Below are 24,459 nucleotides of genomic sequence, written 5' to 3' on the forward strand. Positions count from 1 at the left end.
GCAATACAATACGTAATTTCATTAAATTTATTTACTGGCCTTCTAATTCTTAGGCTTCCTAATTTTTTTTTTTTTTTTTTTTTTTTTTTTTTTTTTTTGGTGGTACTGGGGAAGCCCTTCTACCTCTGGGCTACACTCCTAGTCCTATTTTTACATTTTTATTTGGAAACAGGGTCTCCTAAGCCAGTGTGCGCAGCTGGCTTCGAACCTGCGCGATCCTCCTGTCTCTGCCTCCCAAGCGCGGGGATTACAAGCCTGCGCCACCACTCCGGGCAGGCTTCCTCATTTTTAACATTAGCATTTCAACAACTTTAAAGTATTGATCTCATTAAGTTGTTAAACAGAAGAATTTTTTTTAAAATTGGTGCATTGTAATCATACATCATGATAAAGTTCAGAGTGATAGGGATGTACACATCACCAGGTGAGACCTCCCCCAGTTCCCTCCCTACTCCCTTCCCCTCTCTGTCTCTCCTCTTGCACGACATTGTGGTTGACATTGATAAATGTGTGTATGTGCGTCACATCCTTGGAAGTGTTTCCCTCTTCTGTCTCCTTGCTGGGTCCCTCAGGTGCCCTCCCTCACTTCACTAAGGTTTCTACTTTGTCTGGAGTTTCTCCTGTGTTCCAATTTCTTCTCAGCTTTCACATATGAGGGAAAACATTCAATCTGATCTCAGCATATTTTCCAGTTCCATCGATTTCTTTGCAAATTACATAATTTTGTCTTATAGGTGAGTAGAATTCCATTGTGTGTAAATCCCATAATTTTGTAATCCATCTATTTCCTAGGCTGGTTCCATAGTTTGGTAATTATGAATTATATGAGCAGAAGAAATTCTAACTTGAAAATTCCTCTTAGAATAGGTTTTATCTTTATTTTGAATTTCAGGACAAAATAAATATATTTGTTATATATTATCCTTTTCTCAGTAATTTTACCCCTGCTATTTTAAGCACTACAAATTATTACCTTTGTATAATGATACTCTCAAATATGCTTAAAATGTTTAAATATTTTGACTAAAATGAGTTTTCAGCCAGGAAAATTTAAACATTTTAAGAAAGTAGTTATAGCTGGGCATGGTAGCACACACTTGTAATCCTAGTTTGTAATCCCAGCATTCAGGAGGCTGAGACAGGAGGATTGTGGTTTGTGGACAGCCTCAGCTATTTAGTGAGGCCCTCCACAACTTATACCCTGTTTCAAAATTAAAAAATAGGGCAGGTGGGTGTGGCTCAGAGGTTAAATGCCCCTGGTTCTATCCCCAGACTTGCAAAAAAAAAAAAAAAAAAAAAAAAAAAAAGTAGTTATAGAATTATTGGAAGCAAGTGCAAGTACTAAAAGCAGCAACTGGTTACCATAATGGTGGAAGGGAGAGCGGCAAGGAAAAAGCCTTTACCAAAGCTCATGCTCTACAAAAACTCAAGAGTCAGATTGGTGAGGAAAATAGCTTTATTCAAAGCTGGCTATAGAGATCTTTTTGTCTCAAATCTCTTGTGAGAGGAAATAGGGAATACATGTAGATTTAGTTAGCCAGATAAACTCAGCTTCCTTGGTTTCTGTCCTCATCAGGACTAAATTTTTATTCTCAGTACGAGGAAGATCAGAAGGTCATAATTTGGGACTTCTAATGTCACAGGAATTCTGTTTCATTACTGCTTAGTCTGTCAGTTTTATTGAGCTACAGTCGTCCCCATTCTTGGTCTCTTAAAACGTTGCGTTTGATTTTCCCAGTGATTGTCTTTGGGAGTTCTTGAACAAATTCCACCTAGTAAACAGAAAGACATATTATGAAAGACTTAATTTTATTTTGACTTATTCCAACTCCTCAATAGTCCAATAGGGAAGAGCCTATGATACCGGTCCTTTTATACAGTAAGGACTCCAGTGCATCTCCATCATACTGGATTTTAGTGGAAATTCACTAATTTACCATTTTGCTTTCCCCTATCTAGACCTAGGCCTCTTACCCCCTCGGGGAAATTGAGGTTACACCTAAATACATAAAGTTTTTGGCATTTGAACTTTTAATAGTGGAGTCCTGCCAGTCTGAGGGATAATTTGAAGTACATATAGTTTCCTCTTTATGCCCTGACTTGACCATAAAATCATGTCTTTGTTTCGCTCTCTCATGAGACTATTTTAAAATGTCCTCAAACTTTTATTTCTGAAGATCAAAGTGTCACTGATTTAGTTTAGTGGAGAAAATGTTTAAACAATTGGATTAGTTCTTAGGTTGAAATTAACTATCTTTTGGCTGAACTGATGCCAACTGAAACTGATTATCTCATAGTATCAACTAGTAGGATTCCAGGGCTGGAAGAAAAATGCAATTCCAGCGCTCTGACTATGTAAAATTGTTCTTAAATTTTCTTTGAAGAAGGTTTCAAGAAAGATCTTATAATTCAATAATATCTTCTTGAGCCTTAAATGAGGCGATTGTGTACACTTAGAGTTTATAGAGTATGGCCAAGAGTAAGTACTAAGACGAATCAGGCGATCTACCTAACAGTAAGGCACTTTGGCAATTCTTGGCTTCTTTTCTCCTCGTGAAAAGGGAGTAATTCTAGAAAGATTCTTAGTAGTTACTCAGGATTGCAGAGTTGATACAAAAAAGTCCCAGATTTTCAACTATTTGCAGTCCCCTGATACATCCTAACATTTTAAAAGCAAAATTTAAAAGCAAGGCTAAACAAACTGAAAAGAATATCCCGTATCTACATAATGAACACATTTAAAGTGAAACCACTAAAATCTGTACACCAGCTTAGACTCTAGTTGGATTATACAGCTTTGTTCACTTGCCTTTCTTGGATATTTGTAAGGCGCAGTTGATTTTTTCACATGGTCCTGAAGCTCAAGAGTTAATTTCTCAGGGTTGGAGGATTTGAAGGGTGCAGATAAAACCACAAAAGCTTTCACCACCTGTAGCACAAACATCAATTCACATTGCTATCTTTGTTTTTCAGAAGCATCGGGTTTGGAACGGATACTGAGCATAGGCACTGGCTCTGTTCATAGCAGCTTGAGTGATGACTGCAAGTACCAGAGATCACACCTGAACAAAGCTTGGATACAATGATACAGAGAGGTTTTAACATCTATTTCCAGATGAATGGGATGAGAAGGAGCAGTGCAGTGATTCTTTTATGACTTTGTTTAATATTTACATGTCACATATCTAACATATGTCAATCACACCGATCCTGTTTATTATATAGGCAGTCCTGATTTACTGATGACCACTTATGCCATCAAATCAATCCTGGGTGCGGTGCTGCAGACCTGTAATCCCAGTACTTGGGGGACTTACACGGGAGGATCGCAGGTTTGTGGCCAGCCTCAGCAGCTCAGCGAGGCTCTTAGCAACTTAGGGAGACCCTGTTTCAAAAAATAATGTAGGGCTGGGGTGTAGCTCAGAGGTAGATCAACCCTGAGTTCAATCCCCAGTACCCTTCACCCACAATCAAAAAACAAAAACCCAAAGCAGATGAGTAAATAAACTTAAAAAAATCCTTATACTGTTAGCAGCATGTTGTAGTGGGACACACGGTAGGTTCTAGAGAATATGGTTTGAAAGGGATTTGGAGAGGCCCAATGGAGGAAGGAAGTTGTACTGGAAAGGACTGATCTATTGCTAAGAGACCTTTCTCCTATTTTTCATTTGTCTTTAAAGCAATTAGACAATTTTTGAGGTTAGTAGGCATACTTGATACATTCATGCATCTATTCAGTTTGGTGTTTACTTCTGGTGTTCTGCTGGAATCACTTATATAGAAAGAATGAGAATACGGTGGCAGGAGGATATTTTGGGAATGGCATTAGATGGAGAGAGGAAGGGGGTCCCGGTGGTAAGCGCGGGCTCTGGGGTTCCTGCAGAGACTCACTGGAACAAGAGAGGGAAGAACAGAGAGTGGTGGGCTGATGCTTAGAGGCACACTGTTTTCAGATTTTCCCACTTGCTGAGTCTGGAAACTGGCATGAGGAGAGGCCATTTCTCCTTCCAGACTGTAGGGCTTCCTCCTAGAACTAAGGCTATTTCTGTCATTGCCCTAATAACTATCTCATTCAGCAGCTCTACTTGACCACGGGACTTACTTGTGATTCTGGATATACTCCTCTTTGTGTTATTTCTGTGAGAGAACGTATTCTGAGCTTCCTGACAGTATTACAGATTTTGAAATATGCTTATGCAGTATCTGTTTGCCCCTTGTAGAAACAAGACTCTGTTCCCTGTGGAGTATTACGGGGTTGTTGCCAACTCTTACCTCTAATGACAGGTATGTCATCCAGGTCTGGCCAGCAGCCTGTACCACTCCCTGGACCATACTGGATAGAGATGTGATTTAAGATATGTAAATGAGACCCTAGAAATGACTTGAAATGGTTGAAAAGAGTGTTCTCCTTCCCTGGAAGGGTGGGGAATGTTATTAAGGTGCAAGAATCTAGTTAGTTGCTATCGAGCAGGAAGAACCTGCTCGGATGGAGACAACATAAACATGAGCAGAGCCAGACACAGGGAGAGTCTAAGTCATGCTGACTGCATATGAATGCTTGCATGTAGCCGTACCTGGATACTTCTCTCTTATTGGAGACTCCCCCAAGTTTTTATTTTTATAGGAATCCTACTTTTCTTTGCGACATGATTCATTTGTAAAGTTGATTGCTAGTATACATTTTTGCCACACGTGTGCCTTGTAAGTGACGACTATGGTCAAATGACAGAAATTGGAAATATGAAATTGCTACTTGAATTAACGACATTCACTCTACCTCTCCTCGGATTGGATCTGGACTACTGACAACAGCCGATTCAACAACTGCCGGGTGCTCTATGAGCGCACTCTCCACCTCAAAGGGCCCGATACGGTACCTGCAGAGGAAAAGATGCCCGTCATCACCACACTCTCCGGGTAGATCTCCCTCCCTGACACCAGTTGCTTTCTGGGAGCCGAAGATATACAAACCCAGAGGATATAATGACGTCATCAGCTCTGCCGACAAACCAGAAATACCCATCACTGTCCATCACTCCTCTGTCGCCGGTGACATAGAAGTTTCCTCTTATCGTGGCAGCAGTCTTATCTGGATTATCCTGGGAATCAGAGACGACATTTGGGGATTAGTTTGGACAAAGGAGAGACAGGAGTAGTACACCCATTAAATGACCACTGGAGTACACATCCTACTTGTAAAGAATTTAATTTTTAAAGAGGAAGCTCCTAGTATAAAACACAAATGGTCCAAAAGAGTGTAATAAAAACTAGCCTTATGCAGTGGTGCATACCTGTCATCTCAGTATTTGGGAGGCTGAGACAGGAAGATGACAGTTTTGAGGATAGCTCCAGCAACTTAGCAAGATCCTGTTTAAAAATAAAAAGGGCTGGAGCTGCAGCTTGGAGGTAGAGTGTCCTTGGGTTCAATGACCCCCCCCCCCACACACACAAAGAGTACAGTAAAACCTAAGCCTCTCTTCTGACTCTAGCACCCCTCTCTGTCATCCTCTTTCCCCATTTTATCCTTTCTGAGGACAACCACTGCACCTAGTTTCTCACACCTGGAATTTAATCTTTACTCAGAGTAAAGAGATGATATCTTCCCCATTTTATAGCTGATGAAATAGACCGGGATCTGTCACTTGTCCAAGGTTAGCTAGCACGACATGGTGGGTATGAACTGTGGATCCAAGTCTGTATTACTGTGTGATGAGCACTTTCTAACATTTTCATACCACATATTCGGAGAAGAAACAGAAGGGTCGTGTAGAGTTTAGTCTGAGCGCAATTTCCCCTTCTTTTCCAGGTGGGAGGACATTGCCTTTTTCATCTATAATCTGGAACAAAAGACAATTTAGGTTCTTAGATTTTTATCTTTTTGCAAAATGAAAATGAGTTTTGAATAGTTGAGGAAACTGAAAGATACTTTTCTTCCTTATAGAACCAGTCAGATACTTTCTCCACTCACCTGGACATCATAGGGTAGTACTCCTTTCCCCATGGAGCCTGGTTTAATTTCTTGTCCTTTCTGATTAGCACAAATTATTCCCTGTTGAACAAAGATAATTTTTTCAAGTATGTAAAAATTCACTTTCTGTAGTTACTTATGACAAGGGTGCTTAAGATTCTATTGTGACTGATTTTCCCAATATGCAAGTGTATCTTTTGAAATATGTTATTAAAACATTGTGGAGCCAGGGATTAAACCCAGGGGTGTTCTACCTCTGAGATATACCTCCAGCCTCATTTTTATTTTTATTTTTTAATTTATTTATTTCTGGTGGTACTGGGGTTAGAACCCAGAGGCTTTCTACCTCCGGCTTATATCCCAAGACCTATTATATATTTTATTTGGAAACAGGGTCTCATTAAATTGCTGAGAGCCTCACTAAGTAGCTGAGGCTGGCTTCGAACCTGTGCGATCCTCCTGTCTCAGCCTCCCAAGCGCTGGTATGACAAGCGTGCGCCACCACGTCCGGCTTTATTTTTTATTTTGAAACAGGGTCTCACTAAGTTGTGGAGGGCCTCCCTAGGTTGCTGATGCTGTCTGGGAGACTGTGATCCTCCTGTTTCAGCCTCCTGAGTACTGGGATTACAGATGTGTGCCAGGCTTGAAATATATTATTTTAGAATACTAGTTTCCCAAACTGTCTGTGCATCAGAATCACCTGAAACATTAAACATTGCTAAAACAGATTTCTGGGCCTCCCCCCAGAGTTTTTGATCTGGTAATTGTGGGCTTGGACCTGAGAATTAGCATTTCTACCCAGTTTGCCAGATGATGCTGAGGCTGCTGTTTGAAGGCCACACTTTATTTCTAACTTCATTTTTTTCTTTTTTAGTGCGTGGTACTGAGGGTCCAACCCAGGTCCTTTCACATGCTAGGCCAGCTTTGAGGGCCACACTTTGAAAATCACTCTTTTTAGATCCGTTATGTTCCCATTGGAAATCGTTCCCTACAGAAAGCAGTGGAAAGATGAAAGGCTTACTTATGAATCTCACCAACCTATAACACCTCTGAGATTTTTTTCTGTGTGGGGAGGGGTGAAGGAGGACCATAGAATATTCACATTTCCCTTAAAGCCAAACCTAATTGGGCAATTTGCAAATTTTGATAACTACTGGCCAGGGAAGGTATTCTAGGAAACTCCATAAAAATTTAGAAGAGCATGGTTGGGAAATTCAGTTGACAGTCTGGGGTCTGAAAAGCCCCAATATGCAGTCAGCTCTCCATAAGTGTGGGTTCTATGCCCTTGAATTCAACCAGCCAAGAATATAAAATATTTAAAAACATTATATCTGTATTGAACATGTACAGGCATTTTTTCCTTGTAATTTCTAAACAGTCCAGCACAAGAGCTCTTTAAATGGCAGTTACATTGTATTAGGAACTATACTGGGGGGACAATTATATTACACTTATACTTTTCCCATGTGTGTGTGTGTGTGGGGGGGTACTGGTTAGTGAAGCCTTCCAAAACTTTTCCTTTTAAATATACCACTTCTGTCTGTCCATAGCCCTCATACAGCTCCAGCCCCGTCTGCGCCTTCCACTGGTCCAGCACCTCTGGGTTGAGTGGTTCCCCTCCAGTCAAGCAGTGCCGCAGCTTCTTGAATTTATACCTGAAGACACAAGAGTTGCAGGGATTCTTTGGGGGAGAAATCTGAGTGGCTTTCACTGCGATATTATTAAGATGTTTAAGCAACAAAAGAGCTGGGAGAGGCAAGTCTTAGATCCTTGGTCAGCGCCTGCTATGGTGTAAGATGGAGTTCTATTCATAGAATGCACATTAGTGATGAAAATAGTTTCCCAAAGGAGATTACGTTTTGGCAGACGCGGGAGAACTTACGTATTAAAAAAAGGGAAAAGGTATAAAATGATAAAGAGTGCTTATGAGACACTGGAATCACTAACGTTAGTTATCAGTGGCTATGTGGTAAGGGCTTGAGGAGCACTCTAGAACCCTCACAAGCCCCACTTTACAGATGAGCAAACTGAGGCTCCAAGGGGTTGAAGAACTCGCCTAAGGCCTCCCAGACAACAGCAGGCTGCACTGGATGGTCTGTCCCGTGCATTTATCTCCTGTCAGGCTGATGTCGCCAAGCACGTGGCTCACAGTAAGTTCTCTCCACAGCCCCATGGGGGTGGCACTCTTTCTCTTACCAATGAAGTTGGAGGTTTAGCCCAAAAGTGGTAGGGGTGAGTGTCCAGGGTCACACTATTAATAAGTAGCAGAGCCCTGCCCATTTGACTTTGGAGCTTGAACTTTTAACCACTGGTCTTACTGGACTCAGGAGAAAAGGTCTGGAACGGCCTGATTCCCCTACAGCAAGTTCCTACATGATCAGTAGAGTGTGTGGTCATGGGAGTCCTTGAGTAGTCTGAATTATCCTTAAAATGTGAGCAGTGTTATGAAGGCCACAAGGGGGAGCCACAGGCTAGAAGAACAGATCACATTTGCTTTTTAACTCTCACCGCACTTTCCTTCCTGGGCATCCTTACCTTGGTGGGAATTCTTCCTTTCTCTCTCTCTCTCTCCTCCCGTGTTGAATTTGAATTCGTTACATAAATATACATTGCTGCTCTATTTGGATAGACAGGTGATTTGGCTAAATCAAAATAACCTTCAAGTCATAGGCTTCATTAGATGTTTTTGAAGGCAGTATAAATGTACTTTTTTGTTTTGTTTTGTGGGGGCTTGATTATAGGTGACAGTGCTTTTTAAAGAGTGTTACTAAAGGACAATGTTTTGAGCGGGAGTTCTGAGACTATAGGGTTCTCGTCACCGGAAAAATATCCAGTTCTCCCTAGAGGATATCCTGATGGTTCTTATATTAGGAGATGCTTTTATTCCCTATTAGAAATCAAGCAATGTCTAGGGACATTTACTTTATTTTGTATTGGTGCACTGTCATCAAACATCTTGTTGGAGTTCAGGGTGATAGAGGCACAGATGCACACAGCACTCGTTGAGCCCTCCCCCAGCTCCCTCCCCACTCCCCTTCCTCCCCACCTTCCTGTGCTCCACACAGTGATTGTCATTGATAAGTCTGTGTGTGTACTTCATGTCTATTGAAGTGTTTTTCTCTCCAAGTATTCCTACCCCCTCTTGTCTGCCTTGGGTAGGTCCCCTCCTTCACTCCACTAAGGTTTCTCCTCCTTTGTTTGGAGTCCCTCCTGTGTCCAGGGACATTATTTACTGTCACAAATGATGGAGGAAGAAAAATGCTATCAGCATCTAATTGATATGTGGCTCAATATTCTACAATGCATAGGATAGCTTCCCATGATTAAGAGTTATTTGGACCAGAGTGACAATGTTGGTGAGATTCAGAAACCCTGGGCTATTTTGTGCTGAAAAGGGGAGATAGGTGATACTGGATGATAGCTTTTGTTTGTGAATCAAATGGAGATTTCTGCCCAAATACCTCTTAAGATCTTTTTGCACAAGCATCCGGTACACAGTGGGAGCGCTGCAGAGGGTCGTGATGGGATAAGTGGTAAGTGTCTAGATAGTGGAGAAAGAGAGATGTCAGAGATAATCAATCAAAGGCCATGCCTAGAGCTGGTGTCTGCAACCTCTAATTCTCTCCACCAGCATGTATTCAACTTATAGTTACTGCTAGGATTAAGAAAGCAAGAATTTGTCAGTTGTCACCAGGGACTATGTATCTGTTGGGAATTTCCAATTACTATTAAGAATATGAATATATTCCAGGAACAGACATACATCATCACAGTCAACAGTGAGTTGTTGATTTTTAGAACCACCTAAAGTATGAACTGGTTTATTCTACCTCAGGACTGTATGTTACCTTTCATGGTGGAATCTAAAACCCTCTTGCGCATATTTTCTTGTGTAGTACTTACTCTGGATGTACAAGCTAACCTAGTAGGACTTTTCCTGTATCATTCCTATAAAGGACATCAGTCTTTTTGACTGAACTGAGAACGGGAAATTTCTTTCTTTTTTTCTTTTTTTTTGCTGGGTATATTATACTTCTAGTTCTTTAAATCAAATAATGATATAGGCATCTTAAATCAAGAGAAAAACTAATGTCTTAAAGACTCCTATTTTGGAGGAAAAAAACCCCATGTTCCACTGTATTACTCAATGCCCTGAGAATTTATATTAAACTTAAGCATTTGGAAGAAGGTTCTTCAGGGGTATATATAGGCTATCTGGATTGTCATAAATCAAGAATAACTTTTGATCTGTATGTGAGCATTTCTACTGTATCCACTTGCCCCTTAGGTTTTAATTATTTTTATTATGGATGTATATATCTAAGAATTGCATAAATTTATAGAGGTTTGTGCAGCAAACCTTTTCTTTGTAAGATAACATTTTTCTTATTTTACGAATATGCTTTGAAATGGCAGAGTTGCCTGATCTTCTTTAGGGCTTTCTGTAAACCTGAAGAAGTCTCAGTTCTTCTGTCACTCTCCATTCTTCCTCCCCTCAAGCCATCTCGTCACACCAGTTAGCAAAATAACAGCATGAACATAGCTTTCGTTCATACACAGATGTGGTGCATATTTAACAATATATCTTTTGTTAAACTTAACTCATCTTTTTATAGCTGAAAACAACTGGCCTGAAACATATTTTTCTAAAGGTTAAAGAACCTAAGCAGGCACAGATTTACCAACACTAGTCAATCCTGGTAATTCGAAGCAGGAGTCTGAATTTCCCACCTGAGAGTGTGGTGAGTGATCCTTTCCATTCTGTTAAATGCATTTAAAAAATCAAGTTGCCCGGAGGCTTTGCTTCTTAAAAAGGAATCATCTCCAGAAGTCCTGTACTCTGAGGAATCATTTATTTGTGGTTTTATAAGAGATGGGGGCAGCTATAAAAAAGATACATAACTAGAGGTCATGACTTACCTCTAGGAAGGTGTCAGTGTCAAACTGGGCCATCCGATGCACAAACACACAGGCCCCTTGGAGCCAAGAAGCAAACACGCTTCCAATGGCAGCCTTGATCCAGCCTGTGTCTGACATGTTCCATATGATATCGGAGGACTTCAAGTCCAGCCAGTATCTAAATGATATGGAGAGGCAATGAAACAGACCACAGACAAATAAATAAAAATTAAACACACACATGTACACATGCACGCACACACACACACACATACACACTCACACACACACACAAATGCAAACAAATTAGTATCTTGCCTTAGAACCTCATGGACTATAGAGAAAGGTTCAAAAGAAGCCTTGAGTCAAGGTGAGGGATCCAATTTCCCACTCTTCTCAGATAGCTTTTTCAGAACTCTAAGTAGACTGAGGTACAGTAGGGACTTAGTTCGGTCTTATTTTCGGAGTTCATCCAGTAATGCAACAAATTACATATATATATACACACACACATACATATACATACATACATTTACATACACACACATATATACATATATACATACATATATTCCAGAAGATGTGTGTGTGTGTGTGTATGTATGTATATATATATATATATATATATATATATATATATATATTTGCGGTACTGGGGATGGGACCCAGGGGTATTCTACCTCCAAACTACCCCAGTCCTATTTTTTATTCTTTATTTTGACAAAGGGTCTCACTGAGACCTCACTAAGTAGCTGAGGCTGGCTGCGAACTATGATCTTCCTGTCTCAGCCTCCTAAATGCTGGGATTACAAGCGTGTGCCACCACATCCAGCTTGCAAAAAATATTTACTGAGCAAATATTGTGTGCTGGGCACTGTTCTAATACAACAAGCAAGACAGACTAGATGTCTACTCTCTTTTTCAGTCATAAAGAGAACAAGTACACAATAAAGTACATTAAGTATATGAACAAATACCATGATTTCAAGTGGTGGTAAGTGCTGTGAGGGAAATAAAATGGGCTCATGTGATCGTTTTAGATAGCTTTTAAGAAGGCCTTTCTGCAGTGAGGAGTGGGAGCTAGACGTTATGAGAATCGAATCCTATCTACTTTGTAAATTCTTGCTTATCAGTTGGCTAGATGGCGCCATTGAGTTGAGGTGGTGCAGGGACAGCAGTGATGCTGTGTTGGAGAGCTCTCACAGCTATTCAAAGAGAGGTATCAGGTAGTGGATACGTGTACTGGCAGTTCTAGGGACAGTTAAATGAAAACAAACTGAGTTTTCTTCCTTACCTTCCGCAAAGGGCATACCCAATGCCGATGCTGCTCTGAGAGTGCTGAGCCATCTTAGGAGAGCCTGTGGTCCCACTGGTGAAATAAATGGCCATTGGTTCTTGGCTTCCTGTCTCCACACAGCTGTGCTCTTCAGAGGCAGATCTGTAAATCACGGGCCCCGAGATGGTGGCTCAAGATGGCAGACCGGTTTAACTCTGATGATGCTTGTGCTCTGCTTACGTGTGCCCTCTTGATTCCAGAAGATGGTTAACAGAACTGAAACTAGTCCAAAGCTTCCCTAAGAAAAATTACTCAGGAAATCTTGGGGGCCCTTTGAAGATCGCTGCTAAGATTTAACAACTCAAATCTTTCTCTTTTTTACTTTTCCTTTAGTTCATCCCTCTATAGCCAAATAAATAGCCAAGATGACTTTCAGTATTAATAACAGAAAGATATGCATTTTATTTATTTAAGCATTTTTCTATGTTTGTTTAATCTAACAATTTAAAAAAAATCAACACTGAATTTCTGTAATGGATAGTATCACTTCAGTTTTTATTACTTAATATGAAATTTTTCAGTATCTGGGTCTAACTTGTGCATATGGTGTGTGGATGGATCCTTTCTTCTTCTTCCTCCTCCTCCTTGTTTTCCTTCTCCTCCATTTCCTCCTCCTTTTTTTTTTTTTTTTTTTGGACAGGGCCTCACTATTTTTTACCAGGCAGTTCTCAAACTTCTGGGCTTAAGCGATCCTCCCACATCAGCCTCTTGAGTTCCTGGGACTATAAACATATGCCACCATTATTGATTCTTTCATCAAACCTTTTAATAACTTATGTTTAATGTCTTGAGTATCTCAGAAAACATAGCTAATTGCTTACCAAATAGCTATCCCTTCTTCCTGCACTAATACAACTCTGATTCTGCTATGGAACCAGGTAGTCACATACTTCAGGGGTTACCATGTTTATATAGCCTGGTCATTTCTTTTCTTATCAGTGACTAGCTTAGAAATGAATACATAATGCAGTTACGGTCAATGAGCTATACCCCTTTAATTAGAAATATTTCCTTGTTCTACAAAGAGTCATGAGGAAAGGATGCTACCTTATCATCTTGTTTGACAGCCTTTGACTCTTGTTGTGTAAGTACAGCATGTCTGGAAGTCCCCTAGCCACGCTGGGATTATACTGATGATAGCATGATGAAGGATGAATTGGGGTCCGTGTTAACTTCACCAAACCACGGAATTAACCAACCCTCAGTCCATCCTACCGCTGTACTTACTGGTAGGTGAGAGGGAGATTTTCAAGCAATGTTGTCATTGTATTGACTTGTATTTCTTTCTTTGGAATCCTGAGTTCCTAGATATATTTTTCCAGATTATCAGAGCTGAGTACATGATGACTTCCAGATCTGTATCTTTACTACTTTGCACCTGAGGCTCATATAACCACGACCTGCTAGATATTCAAGTATTCAAAGACCTCTGGATCTTAGTAGGTTGAGCTTTAAACTCATTATCTTAGCCTTCTCCAAGGGTTCTTTCTTTAGTTTCAGTACCACATCCGCCCAGCCCCTTAAGAAAGCAGATCAGCCTTGATTCCTGCTCCCTTCAGCCTCCAAGTCTTGCTAGTTCTTAGTTTGTCCATTTCCCTCTATCCCATTCAGCAGAGCCCAGATTTAGATCCCCATCATCTTTTCTACAGCTTAGGCTCCAAGTTTATCTCTGATTCCAATTTGGTCCTCCTTAAATTCCTTCTCTGTATAGCTCCCAGAGAAATCAATTTAATATCCAGACCTGACCTTGATGCATCCCTCCTTAAAACCCATCAGTGGCTTCTCTTGCATACAGGGTCAGGTTTAAGATTTAGCATGGCATGTAAAATCTCCCGTAATCTGGCCTCTGCTTGCTCCTCCAGCCCCTACTCTGATTTCGTATCTATTTCTCCATCTACTCACAACACATGTAGTCTCTTCTCTGCACACTGAAGGGTACTTTTGCTCCCATGTTTTTGTGAATGCTGCTCTTTTGCCTAGAACATTATCTGATTACTCAAAATCAGAATCCAGGCTCCTGGACCCATAGGACAGGGTTCTTTGTACTAGGTCAGGACAACAGAAACATTGATCTGCTCTAGAATCTATGGATTTTTAGAGACTCATCCTTTAAAGCTTTTAGTTTTTGTATTTGTGCAATACATAAAAATATATGTATATATAATATAATGTTATCTATATGGAGGACTACATTCCTGATGGAGATATATATATCTTAGGAATCACTACATTGCAGAACTTGAAAATAATAATCGTGATGTAATTACAGTGGTATTTATTTTGTGCTAGGCATTCTGCTAAGTATTCCACATGCTTTATGACATTTGATTCTCTATAACTCCACCAGCTAGATACAATCATTTCCCCCATTTTATGGCTAAGATACAGACTTTCAGAAAAGTTATTTGACTTATCTAAAGTTATATAGCTTATAAAAGACACAGATAGGATTTTCTGATGTGGGTCCTCAGGAAAGAATTTTGTGACTGACCAATAGAAATTGGGTTAGAGCCGGGCATGGTAGCGCACGCTTATAATCCCCACGCTTGGGAGGCGGAGACAGGAGGATCCCGCAGGTTTAAGAGACCCTGTTTCCAAATAAAAATATAAAACAGGTCTGGGAGTGTAGCCCGGAGGTAGAAGGGTTTCCAAGAACCCCAGTACCACCAAAAAAAGAAAAAAAGAAAAAAAGAAATAAAGAAATTGGGTTATATAAATCAATAGGGTAAAATTTCATTCTGGCAAAGAAAACTGCTTTATTACCCAATAGGTCTTACATGTTTTCCCTTTCTTAGAAAGGGAAAAACTTCTCTTAGAAGGTTTTTTAAAAATAATATATTTAGCACCTTTTCGTAGGGCAATATAATTAATTAATAGCTTATTCACTTTGTTACATCTTAGGAAGCACTTTCTCCTATATGAGATTTTTTTTTATCCTCAGAACAATACTTGAGATATGAGTGGTATGATACACAAACGAAGACAACTGAGGTCAAGTGATCTGTTTATTCATTTATTCCAAAATGTTCCCTAAGTACCCAGCTATGTGTGGTTCTTGTGGAGACACAGTCAAAAAAAGCCCCATGCTTTTTCAGAGCTTCTGAGTTAAGGCAGAGATTGTCATGCTTTTTCTATCAAGGGCCAGATAGAAAAGATCTTAAGCTATGTAAACAATATAGTTTCTGTTTCAGCTACTCAATTCTACTGTTGTAACCTGAAGTCACCCATGAAAAATAGGTAAAAAATGAACACGGGACATCCCATTAAAACTTTCTTTATAAAAAGCAGGTTGTGGGTCAGATTCACCTTGTGGGTCTTAATTTGCCAACCACTCAGTAGAAGAAAAAAAATCAGATAACCACAAATGCTATGAAGAAAATAAAAGAGTGATGTGATACAGTGACTTATAGTTCCAGTTTGGTTAGTTTGCTCAGGAAATGCCTCACTTAGAAGAAAACATTTGAGCTGAAAGCAAAAAGAAGGAGCCAACAGTAAAAATGGCTAGGAGGTAGAAGGAACAGCAGGTGCAAAGGCCCCAAGGTGGGGCATGCTTGAGCAATAAGGGAGAGTCTTGATGGATGTGGTCCAGGAGATAGGTGAGGACAATCTATGCAGGATGCTCATCAGAGACCACAGGAAAAAGCAGGAAAATGGGGCAGAGCCACATCCTTTTCTCCTGCCCATTAATCTTTTTATTAGATAATTCCTTTTCTGGGAAGAAGCCCAGAATAACAACTCAAAGTGTTTCCAAAGCCTTGGAAGCAAAAAGACTCAGATGTAGCTTGATTTGTGTTGTTGTTAGTATGTAGATGGGCCAGAAAAATACTCACTGGAATAACTCCTGGAAGCTGAGCCACCCGTTCCGCCTGTGCGGAGACACGAGGAGTTTGGTCTTCAGGTTGGGACACTCGGACATGATGGACTCCACTGCCGGGGCCACCTCCTCACTGGCCACAATGCACTTGGCCTTGGATGTCTGCAGCCGGTACAGGATGTCTTTTGCTGTCAGCTGGGTTGTTCCTGGCATAAAGACAAGCCCTGGAAGGATAGAGGGGCCTGAGCTGAACAGAGAGCTATTGTTTATTAGGCATGATTCTCTGGGCCCTGAGAAACTTGGGCCTTATACCCGAGTGGGGAGGAGCTTGAAGCCACCCAAAGCTATGCCTTCCTTGGTTCCCAGGGACATCCCACAGGGGACCTCATCACTGGGAGATCATTAGAGCAAGGCTTGGAGTCTCACAGACCCTGGGTCTAATCCTGGTCTTGCAACTTAATAGCTTGGTACCTCCGTCTCTCTGCTTTCCTTTCTCTGTCAAACGGGGCTAATGTTAGTGTCTGGCATGTAGGGGGTATTAAAATGGTGGTTATTACTACAGAACGTTTTAATAATGTTTGAGTCATTATTATGAAACACTTAAATAGTACTTTCTGTCTTATATTTTCACAAGCATTATCTCACTCAGTCCTCTGAACCCAATAGTCTCCTAAGTGAGTCTTTCAAGACAATCTACTGGGAATGAGAAAAGAAAAGAAGAGAATCTTTAAAATTATTGAGAAACTAGAAATCTTTTCATGTTTTTTTTTATTATATCTGTGTGTTCTATAATATGTATACCATATTAGGGCAGTTGAACAATATTAAAATTATACCCAGATGGCAAGATAGAGATCTTAGCCATTTTTTAACAATAGACCATACACCACCAGATGCCTGGAAGCCACTGTTCTAAGCAGCCCTGTTGGTCCACGTGGCTACCATTTGATAAGATATGAGATTTTGTCATAGCTGGTAAGTGGCAGAGGCAGCCCTCAGATTTCGGTATCCTGGTGGTCCAGCATCATCAAGATTTGTCTGGACTTCTATGGTGATGCTTAATTTAGCTCACCTTTTTACTTTATCCTAAACATTGGCTGGAGATAGGCCTGATTTCAAAGTACCACTTCCTTAGGAGAAAAACATGTATAGTAGAAGTTGATGTAAGACAGAGAGAAGGTAGTTGAACTTTATAAAGTGAATCAAGGGGAAAAAAGTGGATATAAATAAAGAATTGCAGATACTGTCTACTTTTTATTGAGTGCTTATTATGTGCCTGGTTATCTCAGTTAAAATTAAACCCAGCAACAACCCACCCAAGGGTCACAAAGTAAGTGGCAGAACAAGGATTCAATAATATGTTTCCCAGGCTCCCAAGGCCTGTGTTGTATACCAGAATATTTACTTATGAGTTCCCTGAAGTTAGCTAATAGGGCAATGTGGAATTGAATTCCTAGGAAGGAGACTTTATTTTATTGACTATATTTTAAAAGCTCTTATATGTTATCCTCTCTCAAGAAAATAAATATGTTAAGATAAACAAGTTGATTAAGAAAACACCCTGTCTAGATTCCCAAACTTGCTGGCTTACTACTTTCTTTTCATTTCAGAAAAAAAAAAAAGAAAAAAATTCCTCAGGGCCCCTGGGTGCTTCCACAGCCCTTAGTTTTACTCAGTGCTCCTTGATCACCCCAGGGGCTACTACCACTCTCCTGGGGCTTTCTAGCATCCTCCACCTGGCCTCTGGAGGCAGCTTCTCAGGCTTTGGGAATCTATTGTCTAGAAGGTCTTAGAATGTTCACTCAATATAAAAATATAAGGTCACTTATCTTTCTTTTTTTTTTGGTGGTGCTGGGGTTCTTGGAAACCCTTCTACCTCCGGGCTAAACTCCCAGACCTATTTTATATTTTATTTGGAAACAGGGTCTCTTAAGCCAGAGAGGCTGGCTTTGAACCTGCACGATCCTCCTGTTTCCACCTCCCAAGCGCAGGGATTACAAGCATGCGCCGCCATGCCCGGCATCACTTATCTTTCAAACTACTTGGTTTTGTGATGTGACTGGGTTCAATAGACAGACTTCTAGCTTAGAAGACTAGGGGACATTGCTTCTAATGGATTTCAGGTAGCAAATATCTTAGGCTTTGCTATGCATACTTTAGAGCAAAACCAAAATATTTTGTCATGAGGTATAAATAATATAAGCAACCTCAGTAATCATTCAGAAGATTTATTCATTCTGATTCAGAAAACATAATCCAGCTTCTTTGATTAAATGAGCATTTTAAGTATTCAGCCTGTATTTTTTATTGGCATTTCATAATATGTAGAAGTTATGTTAGATGATATTAAGTATGTTAGGTAATATTGAGTATGTATTTTAATATTAAGTATGTTAGGTAATACTAAGTAGATATTTTTTGACAAATACATACTTTATCTTCTCCTTACCCATAGTTGGTTTCATACTTGCAAGTTCTTTTTAATATAAAATGCAAAAGGAATTTTATATATAGTTGTTTTCATTTATATTGGCAGTAAGAACATTTAAAATACTATTACTAAATCTTTATTATTACATTAATATTATTATTGTGAATTATCCCTCACATGATATTTCATCAAGTTGGGGTGCCAGAATTGCAATCAGCAATGAACACACCTTCACTAAACTTATACATTAGTTGTTATAATTTATTTAATCATTTATTTAGGCTATTTCCAATATTTTACTTTTATTAATGATACTACAACAAACATGTTTGTGTTAACTATAGTAGGTCTTCCTTTGGTATTCTTATTTATCTTTAAATTGATTTCTAAAGATTTATATTGTGTTTTAGAGTAGAGATTGGCATTTTTTTTTTTTTGGTAAAATGGTCAGATAGTGAATATTTTAGGCATTGCAGGGCCTTAGGATCAATCTTGGTTTCAGCTAGCATTTCTAATGTTATAAAACCAAAGGAGCCATAGACAATATGTAAATTAATGTAAATGAGCATGGTCGTTTTCCATTAGAACTTTTATTTACAAAAATAGGTGGGCAACTCACAGCTCTGGTTTTCTGACCCCTGCCCTAAAAGAGAAAATTTTATTTGGGGCTCATTATTTTATTTAGGGTTCATTACTTTGGGAGAAAATTGAATATATTAATATTTTTGTTGGAAAAGAGGTGAAGGTTTTCCATCTGGGGTCTGCAGTCACTCAGATTTTTACAAATCCAAGCTAAACTCCCAGCCCTATATTTTAATCCTTTATTTTGAAATAGGGTCTCACTAAGTTGCTGAGAGCCTAAGTAGCTGAGGCTGGCTGCTAACCTGTGATCCTCCCATCTCAGCCTCCCAAGCACTGGGATTACAAATGTATGCCACCATGCCCAGCTCTCTTTTCTGTATCTTTATGTCAGAGAAAATTCAGATATATTCATAAAAGAAAATTCTGGATCATCAAGATGAACAAGTCATAATCCAGTTTTGCCAAGAGGTACTGGTACCCACATTTGCTTTTATAGAGTTTTGCATTTAAATCTGAATTGCATAGTTTTCTGGCTGTGTGATTCAACAAACTTCTTAACCACGCTGAGCCTCTCCTGCAAAAGGTTATCACAATAATACTGACTTTTTATGATTACTCTTGATTTCAGTTCTTCTTTTTCTGTCATCTGTAAACATGCCTTAGACAAGACTACCATTTCAGAAAATGCTTGAGTTTCAGTCTTTTTATGTTTCTGCATGATTTACAAATGATAAATGTTGGCACTGACCTGTTCTCATGCAAGCCACATTAACGAGCCACCATTCAGGGATTCGGGGCAGAATCACGGCCACTCGATCTCCTCTCTGCAGACCACATGGTTTGACGAGCACATTGGCAGCCTTTCGGGACAAGGAGCCCAGCTCTCTAAAGCTCCATTTCACCTCTCCCCCTTTGCCATTCACCCACCACAGGGCTGGGCTGGCCGGTCTCTCCCCTGTCTGGCCAGGAACACAGAGGAAAGAAAAGAGAAGGGGCTGTGGTTTGAAAGTGTCCCACAAAGGCACATGCGTTAAGGGCTTGCTCCCTCGCCTCCTGTGCTGATGGGAGGTAGTGGAACCTAGGGAGGTGAGACCTAGTGGGAGGAAGTTAGGTCATTGGAGGCATGCCTTTAGAGAGGGTAGTAGAATCTCATATTCTTCCTCTCTTTCACTCTCTTTGCTTCTCAGCTACCCTGAGGTGAATAGGGCTCCTCCACCTTGTTTGTGTTCCTGGCATATTCTGCAACAGACCCAAAGTAACAGAAATGAGGGACCATGGACAGAAATCTCTGACGCTGTGAGCCCAAATAATTTTTAAATTGTTTGCAATCTCCTTTTAAGTTATTCTTCTTTGGTAATTTATCACAGTGACAAAAAGCTGACTAACAAAGAAGGCTTATATGACTGGACCAGCTATATAGGACATCTGCTCCTCCTCCTCAGTACCCGTTCCTAAGCATTCTCCTAACAGCACCCCAGTATGTCTTTGTGGGAACTGCTCCTCTTCTAGTGAACACAGCTCTGGTGAGACAGTCCATTGGGGTACCTGCTCTTCTCTGAACACTTGGTGGGAATATGACTACCGTTGGGCCAATCAGACCTTTTTTGTCTGGACTTTTGCGTTTTCTGACACCAACCAAAAGGCAGAAAACTATGGGCTCTTGGCAGAAAACCATGGGGGCTGCCCTCGTTTCTGTCTCCACTGAGGCTGACTCTTTGGTTTCTATACCAGTTTTGCTAGCTCTCCCATGTTCCTCTGATACATTTCTTACTTTCCTAAGTTAGATTCTTTTCTGCCCAAATAACCTTAATGGGTGTACAAAGTTTGGTTAGGAACCTGACATTCGTTTGTTCCCCAAAGGCTGAGGTGCAGTTTTCACAGGTCACCAGAAAAGGGTGGAAGTAGCTATCAACCGATTGATTTATTTCTAGGGGAAACTTCTCACCTCTCATTCTGCAAAGGGAGTCACCTGTATTGAAAACCTCTTTGCTTTATGTATTGCCTGGAAATTTTTTACTCTCTTCTCTCTCGTATCCAGAATGCTTCTCCTATCTTCCCAGGTTGGAAAATACTTCAAAGCCTGGTTTGCAATTGGGTTCTTCTGTGAGCCCCTCTTAGCCTCCTCTTTCCTTCATGGACTTCTCTGTCTTACTTCAGCAATGTACTCATATTCCAAGTGACCCCTTTGTAATGCAAGGTATTTATAAGATGAGGGACTTGGTTTACATTCTTTTGGAGCTGTGTGACCTTGAATAAGTAGCTTAACTTCTATGAGGTCAAGTTCCTTATCTGAAAACACCCCAGGGTGGTTGTGGGAATTTGATGAAATAATAGAGGTCAGTATTTCTCAATCTTTCGTCCTTTGAATAGCACCATTTTGCCAGATCTGTCTACACCTGCATTATTATTCTTCACCTTGTGTTTGCCTTTACATTGACGCACTTGCATTTTTTTACTCAAGAAAGAAAATGCATCTATCAATACCATAATGCTAAATATAGGATACAGAAATACATGTAGTAAAAGTCAAACTCTGCCCTTAAATTTCATCTAAAGATTATCAACCTCTACCTGCTCTCTCTGTTACAGAGAGAGAGTTTAAGTCTTAGGTGTTAAAGACACAATGACTGACATGTCAAAGAAGGCATCCATCCTCTGTTTAATAGGAAGGATGAATTTAACATATCTAGTACCTAACATCATCTTCTAGATGGCAGGTAGAGTGCATTTTAATAAACACTGAGAGACCAAGTGTTCCCTCGGTGGCTGGCTTGGGGTGGGCATCAGAAAGCAGAGACTTTGTCCTGAGGTTGTACTGCAGGATTTTTCTAAGGCTTGCTTGCTTTATTCTTCTTAGCCTGTTGAATCTCACCTATTTATCCCAACAGCAACTATATTCACAAACTACAACTCAAAATACTACTTTTTTTGGATAAGCCTATTACCATCCTAAATCAAGAGAGTTTTTAATGTGCAACTTGGAGAAAAAAGGAATAACCACAGTATGTATGTGGGCTGGGGAGGGAAGGAACCAAAGAGACTCCAGAGAAAGCCTTATGTGGTTGGGGATCTGAGATCTGTGGGAAGAGAAAAGGAGATTTGGAAAACAAAGAAAACCAAGACAAATGAAAGAATTGAAACTGATGAGTGGACCACAGAGCAAGGAAATGGGAGATAGGAATATGTAAACACCAAGAATCTAATCTAAGCCCAACATCATCTTATACCTTCTCTTTTTGGGACCACTGGTCCAGCACATCCCCAGCAAAATTAAAGTTCTTGGGTACTGGCTTGTCACAACGATTTATAGCTTCAAAGTCAGCGAGCGTCAGAGGTGTCCAAAGTGGGCGATCTCTGTGAAAGTGCCGGCCAGACAGCTTGGACAGCCAGATGACTCTAACTGGCTGGCAGTGGATGAAAATCTTCATGATTCCAAAAGACCCAGGCTATTGATGTGGTCACAGAGGTCCTACAGCCTGTGAAGAGAGATGGGTGGAGAGGGTCAGCCAGAGACTGGGAAGAGGATTTGAGAGGCTGCTGTGCCCCTGGCAGGCCAAGGAGCTCCGTCAGCTTCTTCAGAGGTGTTATCTTTAGACGTTGCACACTGGACTCTCCTTCTTCATTCTGTCTGTAACCAGGTTAGTCTAAAACTAAATCCTGTCCCTACCCTCTCCCCAACTAAACCACAGTCAAAGAGAATATTTGCTGCCTGAATTGGCAATCAGGATCTCCCTCCATCTGCCTCATACTCTGTCCTTATCTGCTAACTCTGTCTGCTTGAATTTCCTCTTCCAGTAAAAGTAGCCTATTCATTTTTTATGAATGTCCATTTCTATCATTAAGATTTGGCCTGCCTTTCCCCTTGATTCTGACTACCCAGTCCTTCTCTCCCCTCAAACCTTTATTCTAATTGATTAGAAAACTTCATTAAGCCGGGCGTGGTGGCGCACGCTTGTAATCCCCGCACTTGGGAGGCTGAGACAGGAGGATCGTGAAGGTTTGAAGCCAGCCTCAGCTACTTAGTGAGGCTCTCGGCAACTTAGTGAGACCCTGTTTCCAAAGTATAGCCGGGAGGTAGAAAGCCTCTGGGTTCCACCCCCAGTACCACCAAAAAAAAAAAAAAAAAAAAAAAAGAAAGAAAGAAACCTTCATTAATGTCCTGGCTCAGATATATTCTGGCTAAAGGACTTTGGGCAAATTAATTATCTTCCTGTACCTCAATATTTTCATCTGTAAAATGGGGAAAATATGCCGGGCATGGTCGCATGCTTGTAATCCCCGTGCTTGGGAGGTGGAGACAGGAGTTTCACGCAGGTTCAAAGCCAGCCTTGCTGGCTTAAGAGACCCTGTTTCCAAATTAAAATACGTGTGTGTGTGTGTGTGTGTGTGTGTGTGTGTGTGTGTGTGTGTGATATATATATATATATATATATATATATATATATATATACTAGGTCTGGGAGTGTAGCTCAGATGTAGAAGTGTTTCAGGAACTCCAGTACCACCAAAAAAAAAAAAATGGGGAAAATATTATATATCCTTCCTAGAGTTTTTGTAAAGATTTAATAAGATTGTGTGTAAAGTGCCTACCTTATAAAACATGTTTTTAGTTCTCTCAAAACTAGCTTTGTGACATTGGTAAAGTCACCTATCCTTTCTGAACTCTCATCTGTAATCTAACCCTTTTTCCAATTCTATAATCACTTCTTCCATTGAATTTCTAAAATTTGCATCTATACTACTCATGTCACAGTTGTCTACTTTGTACCATTAATTATCAGTTTTTATATGTGCCCTGTATCCCTTAATATACCTATATGGTGTGGGTAGAAGCTGTACATTACATTCCTATCACTAAACATGACTCATCGTCAATACTAAACGTCAGCATTCAAGAAGCTCTCACTGTAGGCTGGGCACCTTGCATTTCTGACACTATTCACCATTCATGACAAGCTTGTGAGGCTGGTGCTACCGTGGAAGCTGAAGACGCCGAGGCTTATATGGATTTAGGGAACTTGCTCAAAGTCACCTGGCTCATGGTGGTAGAGGCCAGGTTTGAAGCTCTATGATCTGAATTCACAGCTTGGCTAATCTGGACCTCTTTGCTATTCAGGTTCCTTTGTGCTGTCTTTTTCAGTCAAGATTTTTCACCCCTTTCTTTCTTTGTAGATGACAGACATCCTTGCTTTCTGCCTTTTTATGGAGTTGAATTGCATGGAGTGGAAAAATCTGCAGCTGCCAAGGGTGCTTGGGTCTGCAGCATGGTGATAGCAAACAACAGAACCAAGGGAGCAGGTGTATCGTCCTCTTATCTTGTTGCCAAACTCTCTTTCCTGCAGAGAATGGTATTTGGACAAGCCCGTTTGGTGCAAAGGCAATTTACTGTAGCCCCAGAAGAGCCATTTTGGGAAGCACTGTTGGTAAAT

At 40.4% G+C, this 24,459-nt stretch overlaps 1 protein-coding gene across 1 annotated transcript; it reads right to left on the reverse strand.

The window, feature by feature from the left end:
• Positions 1–1,685: 1,685 nt before the first annotated feature.
• On the reverse strand, positions 1,686–22,458 carry ACSM4 (acyl-CoA synthetase medium chain family member 4; the record flags this gene model as incomplete). Its single annotated transcript, XM_080703934.1, has 13 exons — positions 1,686–1,772; positions 2,810–2,929; positions 4,778–4,877; positions 4,972–5,099; positions 5,736–5,837; positions 5,969–6,049; positions 7,500–7,623; positions 9,430–9,509; positions 10,889–11,045; positions 12,162–12,305; positions 16,034–16,241; positions 19,779–19,989; positions 22,258–22,458. 13 exons carry the CDS (start codon positions 22,456–22,458, stop codon positions 1,686–1,688), a joined length of 1,743 nt encoding a protein of 580 aa, XP_080560060.1.
• Positions 22,459–24,459: the final 2,001 nt, after the last annotated feature.

Source organism: Muscardinus avellanarius, assembly GCF_963383645.1.
Source record: "Muscardinus avellanarius genome assembly, chromosome: 10".
NCBI classification, from domain to species: Eukaryota; Metazoa; Chordata; class Mammalia; order Rodentia; family Gliridae; genus Muscardinus; species Muscardinus avellanarius.